The sequence below is a fragment of the Rhipicephalus sanguineus genome, chromosome 3 (assembly GCF_013339695.2).
Source record: "Rhipicephalus sanguineus isolate Rsan-2018 chromosome 3, BIME_Rsan_1.4, whole genome shotgun sequence".
Lineage (NCBI taxonomy): Eukaryota > Metazoa > Arthropoda > Arachnida > Ixodida > Ixodidae > Rhipicephalus > Rhipicephalus sanguineus.
Window position 1 is genome coordinate 216,431,585 of NC_051178.1, and position 21,352 is coordinate 216,452,936.

General features: G+C 45.8%; 1 protein-coding gene across 1 annotated transcript in view; it reads left to right on the plus strand.

Annotated features, from left to right (window-relative positions):
* Positions 1–622: 622 nt before the first annotated feature.
* The window catches only part of LOC119388284 (transcription factor Dp-1), a 147,503-nt gene continuing 126,773 nt past the window's right edge, over positions 623–21,352 (plus strand). Inside the window, exons 1-2 of the mRNA XM_049413902.1 lie at positions 623–691; positions 7,714–7,791. Of these exons, the coding sequence (XP_049269859.1) occupies positions 7,717–7,791 (75 nt within the window). The 5' untranslated portion in view covers positions 623–691; positions 7,714–7,716. The remainder of the gene's footprint in view (positions 692–7,713; positions 7,792–21,352) is intronic.

The following is a 21,352-nucleotide window of genomic DNA, read 5'->3' on the forward strand; positions in this document are numbered from 1 at the left end:
GAGGAGGTATAACAAGGAAGAAAAAAAAAATGGAGATCATTTTGAGCGGCACACTAGGCACGCGAGGTGACACAAACACAAGCGAGACGAGGGAGCTGAACTATTTCTGTGGCGAAGCCGCCGAAAGGGCGCGGCGGCGAAGAGAAAGCGAACGCGGTACTTTACAGTGGCTTTACAAATAAGTAGGCACCGTACAAATAAGTAAGGTCCCTAGATAAAACAAGAATCTAGGGACCTTACAAATAAGGGTACCGTTGCGCCCTCTGGTCAGTGGTCGGAGCATCTGCCCGTTGGCGCCAAAAAAAAAAAAAAAAAAAAGAGCGCCATTTGCCGGCCGTTGAGGTGAGTTCTCTTCGCAAACTGCGGCGGAACTTATGCTCACGGTTCAGTCGAGTTGAGTTGGTAACTCTTTCAAGTCATCCCTGATTCGTCACATAAGTGACATAAGCGCGCTGTTGCAGTCTCTGTGCGCCCGCAGACACTTTGCGAGCTCGGGATGCGGGCTTGAGTGAAAAACGCATTGCATGCGCTGGCTCGATTCCTCTGCATCGACCAAGGCATCGCAGGAAGGGGCGCGCACGTGTGAAATAACAGGCTTTAGTAGCGTCCTTAGCCCCACGCAAAAGTTCAGAGCTGTGGTCATTTGCCGTGCGTAAAATATAACCACGTTCGACAATTGGCACCTTTCCAGGTAGGTTTTGTGCACATCTCTGGAAACGCTTCTCACGCGCCGTGGCTCGAGCACTGAATGGTCCGTTAGTGGAACTAGTGTTCCGCATGCGGAGACTGCGGTGTTTATTCATCGCAAAATCATTCCTGCAGAAGGCCGCTAGCTAGAGGAAAGTAGTTTGTACGTCGAAGCTAGTACCCACAATGAAATCATCGCACCTGAGCAAGTTGGGGAAACGCGTGGCTTGGGTCTCATTCAGTGATGCAGTTTAACATCGCAGATCAGATTATAGAATACCCAAAGCTTTGTGTTTGTTACCACTGCGCATACGTCACACGCTAACCATACGACCCCAAATCTAAAGCTCTATTAGCGCAAGGATGTACAAAACTGTCTCGATGTAAGCCCAATATTGCAAACTCTTCTTGCAAGGCAGTGCCTGAGAGCTTTAGACAGCTGCAGCATTTCCGCGTAGCCACCGCAGCGAGTAGCTAACTGTTCCAAAGACCAGCTTCATTTTCTGCAATGCGTTCATACAAAAATACAGTGATGTGGCAGTAGATTACTAAGTTAGTGCTCATTCTCGGTGTCGCTTACTGAAAAGATCAATTTTATGTCCTCTCATCTTTGCAAGAAAAGAGTGCACAGCCAAGCATAAGTTTTTGTACGGTGCACAGCGAGGTTACTGCAAGATTACGCATATTCATAACATTTGTTGGTTTCTAGGATTTAATGATCATCTTTGTGAGCATGTGTATTCCTGTGTTTGCTTTCAAAAAACGTGCTAATTGTCATCAGTGTTTGTTGGAGCATATGTTATATACATAGTGTTCATTTGGCGTCACTTGCGCCACTCTCGCCACCTCCCTTGGCACCTCCCGCAGTTCACGTGCTTCGCTTGGTTTTTAGGGGTTGTCAGCTGTTGCTGTGTACGGTGTTGAAAATCAAGCAGTGCGGTATTTTGTTGTCCTACTTCAATGAGCTCATCGAACCAGGAAGACCTTGATTGTTCGCTCGATACGAGACTATAGGATCAAGATGTGTGACACGTTGACCCATACCAGATTTCCATCAGCAGAGATGCCACCGCGAACTCCGGCTTGTTGTCCGCCACGACCTACGTGGGCATATTTAATTACCTCGTTTTCTACAAATTGCGTGGGAGTGGCCCAACAACAAAAAGCCCAAAGTCCCTCGAGGCCCACAATATTTTACGAGAGCATGAGTGAAGTGAAGCAGCTCCCATCGAAAATGAGTCGTTGTGCAGAGCAAGGCAAGTTTACAGTAGATGCAGCCCACCCCACCAAAGTAGTTCGTGCAGGGCGAAATCGAGACTTCCCAAGTGTTTTAAACAGTGATGATGCTGAGGCTCTTTGATCGGCATTTGTGGAAACAGCTGGGAAAAAAAATTGTGCGACTGTAAGGTAGAGACTTCGCGTGGTATGTAATGCCTGCCACTTTTTCTGTTGTTGGGCCTAGTTGGTACTTTTGTTGGGCCTAGTTGGTACATAGCATTTAAGAAGGGAACTTCAGCGCAAATGAAGACGGACCACAAAGTAAGCACCAGTGCTTGTCTTTCTAGTCTTTGTGGTCCGTCTTAATTTGCGCTGAAGTTCTCACCATATGTTTTTGCCACTTTTTTTTTTACCTTGCATTTTACTTCCGTTGTGTGCTAATGTACAGTGAAGTCCCTGAAAATGATGGAGGCTGTTTTAGGGAGTTAACCAACGGTTAAAAAAACGGACAGTTTACCTGACCCACCACTTGAACCGATCGGAAGCTTAACCCTGGGGAGCTTATTTGCGCTATACTTCAAACCGCCAGGGAATGAAGTTTGTTTCACGTCCGTTTTCACAGTTTGTTTCAATGCAACACCCAAACCCCTGCAATTGTCATCACGATTTCAGCAGCCTCCCTTACACACTCACTGTGCACGCAGTGGTCGTGGTGAAGTTTGTAGGTAGAGTAATCACGGTAAGCTATCTCTGTTTGCAGGTAAGTACTTGGATAGCATTTACCCGTAATGAGGTTACGTCTGCAGACGCGAATATTATCAGGGTTCTTCAAGTCATTTCTTTTAATCCGCGCCAGCCAAACACGCCGGTGTTTCTCGCCAAGTCGTAGTGTGCGTTGACAATGTCGGGTGATAAATTTCGGCTAACTCCCCGATGCTCTGTTCCCTGTTCATGGGCTGCAAAATCGACTTGCTTCACCAGCACCTGATAAGTGCACAAATTTGCGTCGTGAGGGCGAACTGAGCGGGCGCAAGCACGAGGAAATAACACGGCAGCAATCGGCTGAGGCATGTCGGTGGCGCATTCTGGAAGGGGCGCTGCATGACACACGCGCACACTATGTGTACGTATACATCTTCAGGTGCTCTTGTACTTCTATTTTTGGCTGAAGCAGTTTGTTGTGACATGTGAGGCTGCTCATTTTTGTGTTCCAATGTAGACATATTGCTTCGCTCACAGCCCTTGATATGGGCAGTAAAGGGGCTGCCATAAGAAAGCCAAAAAGTGTTCCAGATCCAGCAGCATCGCAGTGTGGCAATTTTGTGTGATGTACGGGACATCATCATTGGCTGAAAATGTGGCCTGCTCTTTATGCTTGCACAATATTGCAAATAGTTTGAAAGCTACTGTAGTATTGTGTTTTACACCGCTTCAAGTGCTTTGCAGCCACAGGTGAGGTGTCGTAAACATGATGCATAAACATACTGAGCACTTCATATAGAAGAAGCTGTAAATGTGATGCCATGTGCTTGGGCTGCCCAGTCGTGGAGGTATTGCCATCAACAGGCTCAGCAGGCTTGGACAATTCCTCAAAGGGACGATGCACTTGTCTGTTTGTGCCTTTGTGTGTGTTGCTTAGTTTGTGCCCCCTACGTCCAATGTTTTCATGCCAGCTCTCCCACATTTTTCTTCTGATCTACAGATGCGTCATGGGAGAGTAAAAATTTGGGTTAAGGGTATACCTCACCTTGCCTTCTGTAACTGAGGGCTTGTGCCACAAAATTCTTCGTTCTTTGGCGCCAAATAGACTGGCTTGAGGACGGCGTTGCAGGCCCCCTTTAAGCATAAGTCCAGCAAAATCTCAAGGGAGGGACACACACCTTGATGCCATGGTGGCCATTTTGTTTTTCATAAATATGCCTTTTATTTCTAATTAGATAAAAATTAAAATCATGTTTTCAAATAAATCATGAACAAAAAGAGCGCAGGCCTGAGCAGCCGATAGTTGGCAAAGTCAGTAGCTAATAAATATGTCATTTGGGTTAAATCATGAAATGAAAAGGCTGGCAATTTTTGTTGTTATAATGTGTAAAGGAACAGCTTTTCTTTAACTTCATCTCTAATCGTGTATACTGCTAGCCTTCCAAGGCATACCCCTGGAATATTTCTTGTAAAGTGTGTTAATGATGCAATTATACTTGAGCAATCGCATCCATACTTCATTGTCAATGTCTTCCGCAAATTCTTCCGAATAATAAACCTCTGTGGCACGTCAGAAGCCACCCGTAGCATTTCAGAAAGCACGACCTCTCACAGTGCCTTTTGAAAACCAATGACGGCTTTCACTCTTGCACTTTGTTTCTACTTATTGGAAAGACTTGAGATTTCGGAGTTGATTTTAAGGAGAGTGCGCTGTGCTTAACTGTCAAGCATTTCAATTATGCTGTTTGAAAGGTAAGTCTCAAGGGGGGACACTTTGCAAGGGGTGTCCCCCCCAGCCTAAATACAAGGGGGGTCCGGACCCCATCATGATTTACGCCACTGGTTGTTCCTAAGGTGTCGTCCACACTTCTGCTATGCATACTTGACATGCTTATGTGAAGTATTCACTTAAGCGTCGCTCAAAATATTTATGCACGATCGAAAGTATTTCAGCTTGTCGTTAAGGGGCAAGGTTCATCAGGCTCGGCTCTTTCTGCAGTGCTACACTATTGCCACTTGTAATTTTCATAAAATGCTCCTTTGCTTGCACCAAGGATAGAAACTAAGAGCACACAAGACGAGGACAGAGGTGATGCTTGAGACGCAGAAACCATCATGTCTTGCCAACAGTCACTTTAGTGCACCCAGTCACAACTGCAATTCAAAATGCGTAATAGTAATAGCTGGCATACCAAAGCCACAATGTGATTATGAGGCATGCTGTTGAGGTGGGCTCCGTATTAATTTCAACCACCTGGGGTTCGTTAATCTGCGCAGGAATCTAAGCAAACAAGTGTTCTTGCATTTCACCTGCATTGAAATGCAGCCGCCGTGGCCTGGAATTGAACTGAAGCTTAGCAGTACGACACCTCATCTGCTAAGCTACCTAATTGAAAATGCATTATATGACAGATATCATTATCCAATAGGTAAAATTGCTGAAAGAAATTGAATGCACGCATGCATGCCAGAAGTATATATGTACATAATTTTGTCTAAAGAATGGGTGTAAACGTGGTGGTATAGGTACAAAGCAGCTGAAACTGCTTATCTGGAAGCCATACGCCATGCCAAACGTTCATTCTTTCACTCTGAAGTGCCGAACATGCTTAAGAACAGCCTGAAAAAATTCTGGCAAGTCCTTAACCCACAGGACACGCGCACCATTACCTTATCAAGCGAGTCAGGTGATGCCCTAACCGACGCTGAATGTGCCCATGTGTTTAACACCGCTTTTGCATCAGTTTTTACTCAAGAAAGTGAACTGTCATTCTCTGTTCCCCATGCCACTTTTGAATGTACCATGCAACCAATTACATTTTTTTCATCCGGCATTACATCCCTAATAGACAGTATAAAGCTTTCATCGTCAGCTGGTGTGGATGAAATTACTTCTAAAGTTCTCAAAAACACAACACATTTGTGCAGCATATCTCTGTTTATTGTTTTCGCAGTCACTTTCAACAGGCATGCTCCCTCCTGACTGGAAACACGGAAAGGTCGTTCCAGTCTTCAAATCAGGCAACAAACACTCCCCATTAAATTATCACCCCATCTCATTGACCAGTGTACCCTGCAAAATACTTGAACATATCATATACACCCATATCATGGACTTCCTCGATGCTAACAATTTTTTTCATCCATCGCAGCATGGCTTCAGGAAAGGTTTTTCCTGCGAAACGCAACTGGCTATGTTTGTTCACGACCTGCATGTAAATCTTGACTCTAACCTACAGACTGACGCCATCTTTTTAGACTTCTCAAAAGCTTTTGACAAAGTTCCTCATGAGCGTCTACTACTAAAACTTGCCGCGTTACATTTAAATGCCGATATCTTAGCATGGATCAAAGCATTCTTAAGTAACCGTTCACAATCGGTCATCGTTAACAATCAAACTTCCAGCGCTACCCCCGTAACGTCAGGCGTCCCTCAAGGGTCCGTACTTGGCTCGCTACTGTTTTTGATCTACATTAACGACCTACCATTGCATGTGTCCTCTGACATCCGTATGTTTGCAGATGATTGCGTAATTTATCGTAAAATTAACAGCGTTTCAGATAACATGTTACTTCAAGATGATTTGCGAAGCGTGCAAGAATGGTGTTGCCTGTGGCTAGTGGAACTAAACCCTAACAAATGCAAAACCGTCTCTTTCTACCGCCGTAAAAATCCACTCATTTTCTCTTACCGAATTGCTAATGCCAACCTTGAATTGGTTCCTTCTTACAAATATCTTGGAGTAACCCTTTGTAGTGACTTAACCTGGGCAACACACATTACGAACATCATTTCATCTGCTAATAAAACACTTGGGTTCCTAAAACGTCATCTGCGCCATGCCCCTCAACATGTAAAACTACTCGCCTATCAGTCTCTCATCAGGACGAAATTAGAAAACGCATCCCCCATTTGGAACCCGCGTCAAATACATCTCATCAATCAACTCGAGTCGCTTCAAAATCGAGCTACAAGATTTATTCACTGTAAGTACTCATATGACGTCAGTATATCGGCACTGAAAACAGAATCCGGATTATCATTACTCGCATCTCATCGCCGCACTGCTAGCATTTGTCTTTTTCATAAGTTGTATTACAGCTCACTCGGCCAGCCACCATATATCCTCCCCCCGACACGCATCTCCAGTTGCACCGGTCACCCGCAACAAGTTGCGCGCCCGCGTGCGCGCACCGCCACTTTTTCGTCCTCATTCTTCTACCGTGCAGCAACAGACTGGAATGGCCTTTCCAATGACATTACAGCCATCACTTGTCCCTCAACTTTTTTGGCCACCTTAACAGATTACTTTGCACTGTATTAAAATATGGCTTTGATTTTTTTATGTATGTACCCACCCCTTATGTAATACCCCTTCAATGGGGTCTTTAAGGAATAAAAATGAAATTAAAATGAAACGTATGCTCCATAAATAAAATGAAAAGTATATAGGTGCAAAACTTTGACTAAAGATTGGTTATAAAAATGTGCTCTGTAAATAACATACATTATATGGGACCACTGCACAGTAGTTCCTGATATTTAGTGAAGTCAGGTTCACTTGCAATGCACGATAAACAATGGTGGTTCAAAGTATGAATGAACAGGTAAAAGACAAGGTGCAACAAGTGATTTGCTTGCCATGGCATGAATGATTGTGGTAGCTGAAGGTACTTGGCAGGACAGACATTTGGTCATCTTGGGGTGATTGCACCCTTCTCTTGTTACCCAAGGTTGAAGGTGGTTTGACCACGTTGCACCTCGTAGTTTTGGAACCGCAAAAGATAATGATACTTCATAACAGTTCAGGACATTGTTATTGTCATATTCAGTGACAATAGTGAGTTTCCACATATCTAGATTAATAGTTATTCCTAGCATGCCAGTGTTCTAGTTTTTTTTTGCTATATTAGAAATAATGAAATCATTGTTTTGCAAAAAGAACCTGGCCAGTGTAGCAATGGCGTGTGATCCGTTGGAATTATGATTGCCTTTTATACTAATATATTTTAAGCAAGAAAACAGCGAGTATTGTGCAAATTGCTCTGCATGAATCTATTCCTGCTATTTGAAACACAATGAATGGTTTGTCTGATTTTGTGCAGGATATGAGCAGCCAGCCACAGCTGATGGTGGTGGGTGGCAGTCTTCACATGGATGTACTGCCGAAGGGCTCGCCTGTGGTACGTATTGTACTTCTTTACTCGTCCGTCATACCCTTGTAGCCTGTTACGGAGGGCTTACCAGGCATGTAAAAAGGCAACCCATGCAACAAGGGAAGCAGTACAACAAGAAGTAGCTGTTAAACAAGATACCGGATAATTAAGTACACAAAATCACATTCCAGTAAAGAATGTTGACGTCGCAACACAAAGAATTATCCCTGCAGAGAGTGATACTACGTACATGCTTGCTCTAGCAGGCAGTTACTATTGGCCCCGAGCGGAGTTGCCGCCCGGCTGAACCACGCCTAGTGTGGATGGCTCCCTGCGTCGTCTGCTAGCCATGGCGTGCTTGCATGTATGTCATGCGCGTCCTCAAAAGGCGGTTTGTTCCTTTGTGTTAGGGCAACTTGAACTCCTTGTACGTATGCCTCACACGATGTACAGAAGCATTGGTTTTGCTAGGCTGTATATGCACTGCAATAAGATCAGTGAGTGCACTTGCTGGTAGTGCTTTGTATTGACATTCTCCAGAATCATTTCAGTGTGGGTGCCACTTTGTGGTTCAGGCACATTGCAAAGTGCACTTGAATGTCAGGAGTGTTAAATATCATGTGAGAAGCTCGGTGGTAAACAAAAACAAGGCTCTGAGCCATACTTTTTTGCGTTGTACTTGGGTGTATAACAGTGGGACTGTCGTTCATTGGTTATGCGACGAGCTTTATATAATTATGCTTAAGATGTACTTTTATTGCAGGGTCCTGATGCCACTACTACAGTGAAGCATTTCTGTTAAGTGAAGTCTGACACGCCAGTACTTAAAGGGACACTAAAGGCAAATAACAAATTATGTCAGAGTGAAAGCCCAATGTATGACAACTTCTAAAACGGCAATATTATCAACAGCAGTGCCCTACTTACCGAGAAATTAAGCTAAATGTATCACATGATGAGCGCCACGAGTGGGACATTTTCGAAGTGATCCCGATGACGTATGGAAGTCTGCCTACAATAAATCACTAGTAATCAAACTAACAGCAGTAAAAAAAGAACATTCCGAGCATCAAAAGACGTAATAAAATGCTGTTTGTTCATTTCCGCTTGATTCATGGAAAACAAAACCTCCGTGGCGCGCGTGGTTCAAAGGTTCCGTTTTCGCCGAACTGCGCCTCGCCCGTCTCAGTCGTAGTTTCGGGATCGCGTACTGCCGTGCGTGTTTTGCGCGCTCGTGAAAGTCTCTCTGACAGAAAGTTCGACAAAATGGCATGCGTGTGATATTGCCGGATGCCCGAATGGTGCACAACGCCAGTGCTGCAGCAAGGAAACCGGTGTGTCTTTTCACTGGGTGCCGCGAAGTGAACCCTTACGCTCGAAGTGGCTTAGTGTAATGCCATTGCGCCAGTGTGCTAAACAGTCAAAACCTCTGCGTGTGTGCTCGCTGCACTTTCGTACTGAGGATTACGAGACCAACCGCAACTTGGTGAAGGCTTTGAATGTGCCCGTCCGAGCAAGTCTTTGCCGCAGCGCCGTTGTTGCTACTGTGGGTCCCGCTATTTCCGCTCGGCTGCTACTAGTGTCAGCGGCCGCGCAGTAAAAGCGGGCAACGTTGGGCATGGCAGCAGTGACGTATGAAAGTCGTATTTTCAGGCGGGAGATTTGAAGCGCGCTAACGCGATGCGGACCACTAAAAACGTGATTTTATTTCAAAATAAGCACTTCCTTGGCACAAAAGCAGCACTACGAGGTTTCTGGACCGCTATTTCAACAATCAACGTCGACTTAATATTTGCCTTTAGTGTCCCTTTAAATCGTACCCTAAAAAAGACAGAAAATGGAATGAGATGGAAGTGATAAAACTGAATGACCGTGTGCAATTTTAACTTGGGGAGAAATTTATACAAAAACACCAGTTAGAGTTACGCGTTAAAGAACCCAGATGGTCATAATTAATCCAGACGGCATGCCTTGCATTTATGTCGTAGTAATTTCACGCAAAACCTCATTTTGTTTGACATAATCTTGAGCATTTGTGAGGTGTTATTATAGATTGATGGAAGGCAGTGGAATTATTCGGTTGATACAAACATACTTGTATCCCATAAAATAATCGGACCTTTGTTGCACCACTGTCATGGAGGTAATCAATTGAAGAAAGCTCTGTGCTGAACTGTTACCTTTTACTGTTACTGGATTAAAAACAAGCGCATACGTATTAATGTCTCCGTAGTGCTTAAGCGCTGTAAGCTTTCCTGACTAAACTGATCAACTGTCCTACATTTCATGGAGAACTGAATAAGAAGCAAAATATGGACGCCTGTTTGTGCGCACTGTGCACCAAGTGCTATTTGAACTCATCACGCTATTGGAACTCATTTTCTTTTTTATCTAAATGAGCAAGACGCGGATAAATAGTTCACGCTACAGCAGTGCGTAATAGGCAGACCAGAAGCTAAACACTTACAAATAAAACAACAAAAACGCCACATAGTGTGGAAAGGCAGACTGTCGCCAAGGGGGAGCATCCCGTTCATTGGCAGATTGCGCTTCTCTCAAAAGTAATAGTAACATTTGGATGGCTTCGTTCATTGATTCGGTAATGGAGGGCGTACATATTACCACTAGGCCGCACGCAGTCAATGCATTTTATTCGTCGACAATCGGCTCAAACCGCTCACAACGAAGTGCCACTGTGTACATTTGTATACACACCGCCGACCGCCTATCCACACTAGCACAGTGACGGTGTTGCCACCTGTAACCCGATCTCATGGCAAATACAGAGCAATGTATTTCTTAAAGTGACTGACAACCAGCTTTCAGGGTACCTGTTTTCTTTAGTGCACTGGAGAATTTACTAGTCAGAGTGTCTTATGGCCCACTCACGCTAGCGGCAAGCCTGCCGTAACGGCATGGCACCGTAGAACGTCGGCCGCCGCGGCCCGCACGAGAGCTGTTCAAGGTGCACGGCAAGCTTCGTTGGCGAGGCATTCGCGCTTCTGAAAAACATGGCTGCACTGCCAAAAGCAGTTGTCGTCCACCTCGAACCTATGAATTCGCCACCGTGTGCTCTGTAGCTCGTAAGCTCGGAACTGATGCTTCCATTTGCTTTAGATTCATGTCCTTAAACTTCTACAGCAAAGCATTCGTGCTGATTCGGCACGAATAAGAGTCATACTCAAATAATCGATGCTGTAGGCTTAGCGAGTGGAGATGGGCGCTTCCGAAATTTCAGAGGATATAGATTACGCATTTGTTAGTTGTTTCTAATCCTCCATAGCTGGCGGCACTTGATCTGCCGCCAGCTTGGGGACACGTTATTTTGTTTTACGCTACGCTTTTTTTAATACTGGACAGACTAAAACGCTCTGTTGACTGCTGGAACCATGCCTGGCAATGACACATATGACATCCGCACTTCTAGCGTGAAAACCGCAGAGCAAGAAGAAAGCAGCTCGAAGCGTCCCGCGGCAGACTCAGAAGACGTGGAAAGCCGAAAGTAGACAATGCGGCGTGCCGATGAAGCGCTTCTATTGCTGATTGGCCATGTCGCTCTCCGGCAGCCAGAGAACGTCGCAAAAAATGGGTCTCGCACCCATTCTCCAAACGGCAAAGAACAGCTGGCATGTACGACCGTTAGCGTGAGCGGGCCATAACTGTAGAATGGAAATGCGGCAAACTCTGTGAAACATTTATAATCAGAATTTTTTGGTCCATGGCAACTGTGAAGTCGCATACAGTCGCTGACCGTTTATTTGGACGCTGAAAATTCGGATGTGCTTGTTTGTTCGAACACCTTCGCAACACCACCCTTGTCCCATTGAAGTATGTAAACTCATAACCGGAAATTCGGACACCCAACAGCGCGCGTTCGATCTTTCTGACTCCATCTGGCTAATCAAGTGCAACGTTGAACCCCATGACAAGCTGTCAGCGATGTTGGTGATGATGATTTCTGCGGCCCTTCTCTTTGTAACGGCGATAGACGGCATTCCGGGATCTTGGCCAAGTCCAAAAAGAAAGGCTAAAAAAGAGGATCAACACGGAAAGTTCTCTTTGGCGCTGCTAGAGCGTCTGAAGCAAAGTTCATGCTGCCACTTCTCACTGCCGCTGTGCCCGCGAGGCACTCGAGTAGCTTGCCTGCCACCATCTTTCCAGTTGCCTCTTCATAGCATCAACTGCTTCCCAATGCGGGTGCTTGTCCGCTGTCCTAAAGCCCAGTGCTATCGTGAGGCCGCAGTCGACTTCGTCCAGTGCATTGCCATCACCTGCCAAGCTTTCTGCGTTTTAGTGCTGGGGGTTAATCGTGCTAGGGTGTAGACACGGACAATCCAGCACGATGTGATTGATGGTTTCTTCTGTGGTGTAACATAGGGGGCACGCCGCGGCCAAATCATCCGCGTACTTTGCCTGCAGGACTCGTGTACAGAGCACTCAACTGCGCGCCTCAAACAGCAGCCCACTTCCCTGAGAGTTGTCGTAGAAGGGTTTCTTGCTGAGGGTCTCCTTGCTTGCACAGTAAGTTGTCAGTGCTGCCTTGGCCAGAGCCAGTGTGTGCCGCCTTTTGAGCTCCGTCTTCTTTACTATTTTTCTGACCCGTCTTCCGCCTCGTCGTGGCTCAGTCAGACGGACGGTCGGTGTCTCATATTGCTCGTCCAGCTGCCGGGTCCGGCTGACCCACTTGGTGCTCACAATTTAAAAGTGTAGGTCCTCCCTGGCCCAACAGTCGTCCGGCAAACCACTGAGACAGAGCTCATACGCCAGCTTTGCAGAAGATATGCTATCAGCCTCCAAAGGTGTTCAAGTGCATTCCAGGAAGATGCCGGGCCTGGTGCCTCCATTTGGTGCTAATCTCAATGGGAAAGGCTTCCGGTCAGCAGATCAACGCACATCAGTGTCTGTCATGTTGAATTTGAGGGCCAAATTGAACAATGCATGCACTCGGCGCACATGCACCATGGCTCAATAGTGTCGCGGGGTCATGATGAAGAAGGCAGCAGTCGGCCTGTCTCAGACAAAACTTTTTATTTGGGCGAACTTGTGTTAGGGAAGCGAAAGGCAAACACTAAAGGCAAATAACAATTTATGTCAGAGTGAAAGCTCAATATATGACAACGTCTAAAACGGCAATATTATCAACAGCAGTGCCCTACTTACCGAGAAATTAAGCTAAATGTATCACATGATGAGCGCCACGAGCGGCACATTTTGGAAATGATCCCGATGACGTCAGAGAGTTCGACTACAATTAATCGCTCGTAATCAAACTAGCTGCAATAACAAAAGAACCTTCCGTGCATCAAGAGACGTAATAAAATGCTGCTTGTTCGTTTCTGTTTGATTCATGGAAAAAGGAACCTCTTTGGCGTTGCCATGGGGGACGGCGCGCATGGTTCAAAGGTTCCGTTTTCGCCGAACTGCGCTTTGCCCGGCACCCTGCTTCGCTCACGTGGTTGTGTCTCAGTGGTAGTTTCGGAATCGCATACTGCCGCGTGTTTCGTGCTCTCGTGAAAGTCGCTCTGACAGAAAGTTCGGCAAAATGCCGCATGCATGTGATGTTGCTGGATGCCCGAATGGCGCACGCCGCCGCTTAGTAAAGATGGGCAACGTTGGGCACGGCAGCAGTGACGTGAGAAACACCGCTTTCAGGCGAATGATTTGAAGTGCGCTAACGCTATGCGGACCACTAAAATGTTATTTTATTTCAAAATAAGCACTTCCTTGGCACAAAAGTAGCACTACGAGGTTTCTGGACCGTTATTTCAACAATCAACGTCGACTTAATACAGTGAAACCTCGGTGATACGATCACAGCTCATATGAATTTCGGGGTGATACGAATTCTTCGTTGGTCCCGGCCAAGGCCCATTGGCCTGCAATGTAATGGAGTACGGCTGTTGTGAACCGATTTTCACCTAGCGACGTTTGATACGAACGTACGCTACCGCTCAGGTACGAAGATGTGCTGTCCGCGCTGTCACGGAAGACGCTTGAAGCACGCGCGAGCGCGGGAACGCAAACGTGGGCATGCGCGCCGCACCGCCAAATCGTCCTAATCACGGTGTAAGAAAAACGGTTTTCTTACGGTCATAATAAACCTTCGGAGACGCGTCACAGCCTCCGAGATTTTGTGCGCGAATCTTTGAGGCTCTTAAGTGCCTCCGTGTGCCTTCGCATTTAGATTACAGAGGGAATTAGCGCCGTGCTTTTTTTTCTAACCCGTCGACGCGGGCTGCTGTCGTTGTACTGTGTTTACACATGCATGCCTCGTGCATCAGACATCCTATGAAAGGTGGGCGAGGACCGATAGAAGGCGAGGACGGTGTCGGCGAAGGAGTCAGGCCTCACAACGTCAACATGTGCGACCATAGAGGTCGCACTTGTGTGGGAACGGCCGTAAATCCCCCAGAAAACATCCCCAAGACCTCCGTGATAACAAAAATTATAACACAGGACCGTGGTTTTGTAATTTTGTGACCTTGATCCATCGCGTCAAAGCACTTCTTTCGTTACATTCGCTGCAGTATGCCGGTGTTATGCAAAAAAGCATACTAAAATTTGGAAGGGGCTACTGCTGTCGCTCATCACAACGCACCTGGTTCATTAATTAAATACGCGCATACGGGCCGTTATTTACAAGTGCTGGTATGATTGCCGACATCTAAAAATTTAACTGACAATCATTCAGGGTTCTTCCTGACGTTGCTGCGGCCCTGAAAAACAATAAATAAAAATGACCGCCAGCTTTCTTTGGTCGCATGCTAATTTTTCATGCTTTCTGGTGATACGAATTTCAGATGATATGAATATTTTTGATGGTCCCGTGAAATTTGTATCACCGAGGTTTCACTGTATTTGCGTTTAGTATCCCTTTAACAAAATGATCTCAAACAATCGCGAAGCTTCTCAAACATTGCAGCGTGGTCTGCTCTGAGCATTGCTAATAGTCTTTGCGGGGGAATTCGAAATGAAACAGGTGTGGCAATATGTTACACTAGTTGTCACAAAGGCCGTGCCACTTTTCAGCGTAAACTCCTTTTACCTCGTAAGTGGCACAGAATAGAGCAGGGATAGATAATAATATGCATCCTCTAATTTTGAGCACTAATTATGGTGCAGGCATCAGGCTGCGTCCAGCAACCGGGACTCCATAGTGCAGCATCAAGGCTCTTCCGCTCTACATACCATTTTCTTGTGACTTTTAAATGCAATTTAAAATTTAATCCTACTCGAATTTCAAAAAGCATACTTGATTATGTCACTATAATTCATGTTTTTTATTTCCTTTAGGATCTAGTCCCTTGTTCTGTCCAGTTGCGAGTCCCTTTGAGTGCCACTCGTGAATGAAGTCCCTTGTGAATAGACAACACATATTTACGAGCAAAGAACATATGTCTTGCACTGAAATGACCATTTTAATGCCTCATGCAAGCACTTTTGTCTGTGTATGTGTTTCTCAAAGGTTTGCAGACTTTAACGAAGTACCCTGTATGCGTCTGTAAGGTGACCTAATAGCTGCGCACTTTGTTGGTGCTAAGGCTGATGATGATGATGAAATATGGGTCAGGCCTCTGTAATAGAGCACTGCACGGGCTCGGGCCTACCCGAAAACCGGGCCCGGCACAGCGGGCCCGGGTCGGGCTTGGGCCTGAAGTTCCGGGCTTAGGGCCGGGCCCGGGTTTGAGGTGGTGGGCTCGGGTCGGGCCGGGCTTGGACTTTGCTCAGTTCTTAAAAGGACACTAAAGTGAAACGTTGAATCGGTTTAGACTGATAAAGTGTACTCTGAGAACTCGTGTCGTTAATTTTGCCATCATAAGTTTATTAATAAAGGAAGAAATCGAGGTCAAGGTTCTATTTTTTAATTTTGCCTTGGAAACACCGCGCGCGACGTCACGGATTTCAAACTGTATTTGTCGTATTTTGGGTACTTTGGATCAAGAAATTTCCTGAAACTTGGTATGTTAAGTCTCTGGCCCCCTAAGAGGTCAATGTACTCCATTTTTACCGATTAAGAACTACGTAGGCCCAAGTAGACACTGTCAGAATCTATGACGTCACGGCGTCTGCTGCACGAACTTCAAGGTGGCATCGCCACCCGCAAACTCTTTTTGTGCGTTTTATCGCTTACGAAGAGTCTTCGCAGAAAGAGTCTCATCGCGTCGTGATTTTGGTATTGTAAAAGAGTAATTTACTGGTAATAGTAAAATCTTTCTTCTCTTTAGTGTCTCTAACTTTGTTCCACAACACTGTACAAACAAATGTGTTTAAAATTTATCTTGAAAAAGAAATGCTTTTCTTTATGTGCGGCAAGCTACTTGGAGAAGTTTTATGAGGGACAAGTACTGAACATTTCTTCCTCCTTGCATTTGGGGCTACTTGATTTATCTGAAACAGGTGAGCTAAAAGTAAATACACCAGGCACTGATATGGTTAACATCTCGCTATTTTGGTTTTATTTGCATTCGCTGTTATTTTATATCCCAAGTGTTACTTTGTAATTGCAGTAATGAATGTAATATAATAAATTTACACCTATCACTTATCATCGCAAGAGGGATCACAGAGCTCCATAGCGGGAAAACGTTCTTGGATGTTCCAGCCGCGCACTAAAAGGAAAGGTCAGTGCAGAGTCTCGTTACATAGAGTCCCTATAAAGACATTCTTTTTCCGTGGTTCCATCACGGCTCCCAGTGGTCATGTGACGCGAGATGGACATGCACAGCCTGCTTTGTGTGCCCACACTGTTAACGTCTGAGCTTTCGTCTTGTTCCGCTATATCAGGGGTCTCAAACTCACCTCAACTAATGGGCTGCATTCACGAAAATTTACTCCCGCAGTGGAAAAGACAGTGACGAAGAGGGGGGGGGGGGTAGGTCGTACGAAATGTCAGCTAACGTTGCCATTTGAAAGACCTTTTCCATATCTCCTATATGGGTAATTTCTTAAGGGTATTTGGAGAGGCAGAATTCTAACAACATATGGATACATATCTCCAAAATGACTAAAATTTGGACGCCCATTTTGAAATGTAGAGTTTTGTTTAACGGTTATGTATCAACACATGGTGGCTGCAGTAGGTGCCTCACGAAAAAAAAACGCTTTAGCCCTGTCATGACTGTGTAGCTTAAGAATGTACTTATAAAGAAAACGAAATGGGACTAAGATAGTCATGTGCAGGCCGCGTGTTTGAGACCCGTTCGCTATATAGGCTCCCCAAGCATCGCTTAGTGGCGCTGCTGCTCTTGACAGCAGTGCCATCTCTGACATAAAAATACAAACTGGGTGCCAGCAATGCGCGTTTTTCCTTCTCTCCAATGCGCTGCCGCTTGCTTCCATGCACTTGCAGAGCTCTCGCGGTGCACTTGCGGTGTCTCACAATGTACCGCTTGTAGTGTGGCTTCAAAAGGATCTTCAAGCTTGACTGGCACTTCCAAAAAGCGAACTTGATAAAAGGAGAAAGGCTCGTCAATCACGTTTACGGTGAAGAGCAGACGATCGACGACGACGACGCCCGACTCAAAGCGAAATGCATTTCCCAAGTCGCGATTACACGGTTAGGATGTATACCTCGAGGTAAGTCTCATTCTGTCATGTTAAAGATGCATAATGGTCCACGTGCACTCCGAAATGAAGCCGTGCACGCTATCGATGTTTTGCGGTGCGGACTACGAATCATATGATTGTTGTTTTGATATGGCATGCTTGCAGTAGCAGCCGTGCACTTTCATGAACAAATGTTTGCGGCGTGCGAAAAAAAGAAACTACAGTAGACTCTCAGTAAACGGAAATCTGTTAAACGAAACTGCTGCTTAAATGGACCAACTGACTCTGATATGATTGGTTGATTGGTTTCGTACATGAATTTGCACCCCTGTTCATCTCTCAGTAAACGGAACTCCTGTTAAATGGAACACATTTTCCTGGTCCCTTCAGGTTCCATTTAATGAGAGTCTACTGTATACGGCCATGGCACTGTTTCCTGAGAAGGTTAGAGTCAAGTCCTCCGTGCCGCTGGAGAATCACCCGCCGATTAAGACGCGTGGCAGCTAGCTGACCTTTAATCACTGTGAAGCAAGATGAACTGCTCGCGTCGTTTTTTCGGCTCTCACGTCATGCTTGCACTCTCTTTTTATGAGGATATCGACTTGGCAGGTGTATAAAACCTGCTGCGCAAACGCGGCTAGAGAATCGCACAAAGTCAGAAGGTGGTTACTTCAAGGTTGCAATTGCAAAGCATGTATTAAGTGCCAGTTATATTTAGCGGCTTAAATATCACCCTAATGAAGTGACAATAACAAAGCAAACCTACAGAACGATGTCAAAGCTTCAATAAGGTTGAGAGCTGGGCTAGTTGGTGACTGATCATTATGCCTATATGGTTAGGTAGCGAGTGTCGTGTCCTTTCTGTTTCTTTTGTCCCCGTCGAAAGTGCGCTACCTAACCATATAGGCATAATGATGTCAAAGCTTGCTGAAAATGCACAGACCTCCGTTCCGTCGTGATAAACAGCCTTCCCGACGCCTGAATTGCAGGCGCCCAACTTCTGACAATGTGCCGAGTTCAGTTGAATTCAACCAACTGCGCGACGCTTACGGTACAACGCGAGTGTGAACGTGCAACAACGACGGGTAGGTCTCACGAACACGGGGAATCAAAACACAAAGTTGTTTCACGTACAACCGTAACTGGACTTTCACAATGCGAGAAGACAGCGAGTAACCATTACTGTGGTCGCTGCGTGCATGCGCCGAGTTACGTACTGATTCATGTAGTCGAAACGAACGAAAGTGATGAACTCAGACAGCCAAAATAGAAGGCGAGACAGCGCTGTCAGCTATCCACGCTTGCCGCCTTTATTTCTCGTGCGACATTCCCGAGAACCGATACAGTTTCACACATGAATCGCGTGCCTTGGTGTTGTCTGCACTGTGGTGGCAGGCCACGACACAGCAATACTACGGACCTCGCTTGCGCTTCCGTGGGGTCGCTTCTGGCAGCGTGGAAATGCAGGTTCGCACTGCAAGCCTCTCTGTTCAGCGTGCCAAGCTGTCGGCATGGCACCCCAGTTCCCCGCACCGACTGAGAACGCAAGCGCACGTGTTCCCGCTGCCGACAAAAAGGCTGAGCCGGCCGCGCATGCACCCACTTGCACCAGAGCCGCAGCGCGGCGCTGTCGTCGCGCCGCACACTTGAACGTGGGTCCCTATAGTGCGAGAGCTACATTATACTGCCTCAACAGCGTTGAAATGTACAGGAATAGCATAGGCCCATTAAACTAGGCTTGGGGCAAAGTATATTCGCTTGACGAAATATCTGGCCTAAAAAAAGACAATTACGAATTCCGTGCCGGGTGATGTCCCTTTACCTCAAACCATATGCATCCAATGAGTAAGCATTGAGAAGCTTATTCGCACCTTTATTACCACACTGGTAACGAACCCCGAAAATTGATCGAAATCGCTTCATCCACCTCATGCCACTTTTACCCGTGTAGTCCAATGACCACCTTTTCTACCAGTACAAGATCGTTAGGAAGGCATACACCATTATAATATGAAAAAGAAAAAAAAGCACGGTGCAAACTGTGCATAACATACACTGTAGAAAACAGCAAGGAGAAGCCCTCAAAGAGGAGTTTTATTCGCCGCGGGATCGGCCTACAGGTGGCAGCACCGTCGCCGCGTAAGTGTGGATAGGCGGTTGTCGGCGTGAACACAAACGCACACAACAGCGCTTCGTTGTGAGCGATCTGACCCGATTTCCGGCATACAAAATGCGTTGACTGCAGCTTTCTGGTAATAGGTGCGCTCTTCATTCCCGAATTAATGCACCAAGCGCGCCGAACGTTACTATCACTTGTGAGAGAAGCGCATTCTGTCAACAAACGCAGGTCTCGCCTTCGGCAACAGTCGGCGTCTTCGCAATGGATGACGTTTTCTTGTATTATTTGTACATGTTTAGCTTGTGTTCCACCTACTACACTCTGATGTAGCGCGACTGAATTAAGTATCTACTTGTTCATCTGGATATCTTTAACAAAAAGAAAGCCCGTATTCCTTCAAGATGAGTTCAAATAGTAGTTTTTGCCCTGCGTGCTCAAATATTCATCCGCATTTCTTATTCAGTTCTCCATGAAATGTAGGACAGTTGATAGGTTTACTGAGGAAAGCTACGTGGCTGACAGCGCTTTAGCGCTATGTAGGCATTTAACATGCACACGCTTGTTTTTATTCCAGTAACAGTACGCAAAGGTAACTGTACAGCACGGAACTTTATTCGATTGATTACTTGCACGACAGTAATGGAACAAAGACCCGGTTATTTCAGGGGACCAAAGTACGTTTTTTCATTTGAATAATGTCCGCTGCCTTCCGTCAGTCTATAACAACACAACACAAACGCTCAAGATAAGGAAAAAAAAAAAGAAGATGTCTCTTCACGTGAAATTACTTCGACATAAATGTAAAGTACGCTGTTTGGATTAATTTTGACCATCAGGGCTCTTTAATGCATACCTTAATTTAAGTACACGGGTGTTCTTGTATAAATTTCGCCACAAGTTAAAATTGCGCAAGGCAACTCAGTTTTGCGATTTCCATGTCATTTCATTTTTTGTTCTTTTTAGGGGACAATTTAAGTACCCAAGTGTCAGACGTGACTTGACAGAAATATTTCTCTGCAGTGGGACCAGGACCGTACACAACTAAAGCTCGTCGCGTCACCTATATACGACTGTGCCGAAGTTATACATCTAACCACAATGCGCAAGTGCATGAGAGCCTTTATTTTACCACCGAGCCGCTAAAAGGCTATATTCACATGAGATTTAATACTTCTCATATTTAGGACAACGCCAAGTGCACTTGGCAATGCGCTTGGACCACAGTGCGGCACCTACACTGATATGACTCTCGTGAACGGAGGATGCGACGACCACACACAGCACTCTCGACAAGTGCACTCACTGATTTTATTACAGTAAATATACAGCCGGTCAAGGCCAAATGCTTCTTTACATGGTGTTAGGTATCCGTACGAGCGGTTAAAGTAGCACTAACGCAACGGAACAAACCGCCTTTTGAGGACCTGCATGACATACGCCCGCATGCAAACACAACGTGGCTAGCAGACACTGGGCGCGTGGAGCAATCACAACTAGGCACGGTTCAGACAGAAGCCGCCAGGCGGCGACTCTGCTCGATCTTGCAGCCAATAGATGACGTTGAAGAGTGGCACGAGGTTCGAGAACAAGAGAAATGAAGGGATGAGCTAGACAGCTATGTTCATTCTGCAGAGGTCCACAAAAATATTCTAAATTTTCTCCATGCAGTGGTGGAAGTTAAGAACGACTGCCGACGCCTTCAGAATTCGCAAGGTAGATGTGCACCCCTGCGGCTAGCTCAAGCAGTGCGAGCAACTTTTAACGCTGCAGGATATGTGATGCAACAGCGCATGGTGTGCTTGAAGCTGGAATCTCTTGACAATTTGACTTTTTGCACAACAACACGTGAAGAAATTAACTATAAAATTTGCCACAAGAAAATATGGCTGATCCTTTTGTCATAGGAATCGGTATCACACAAAA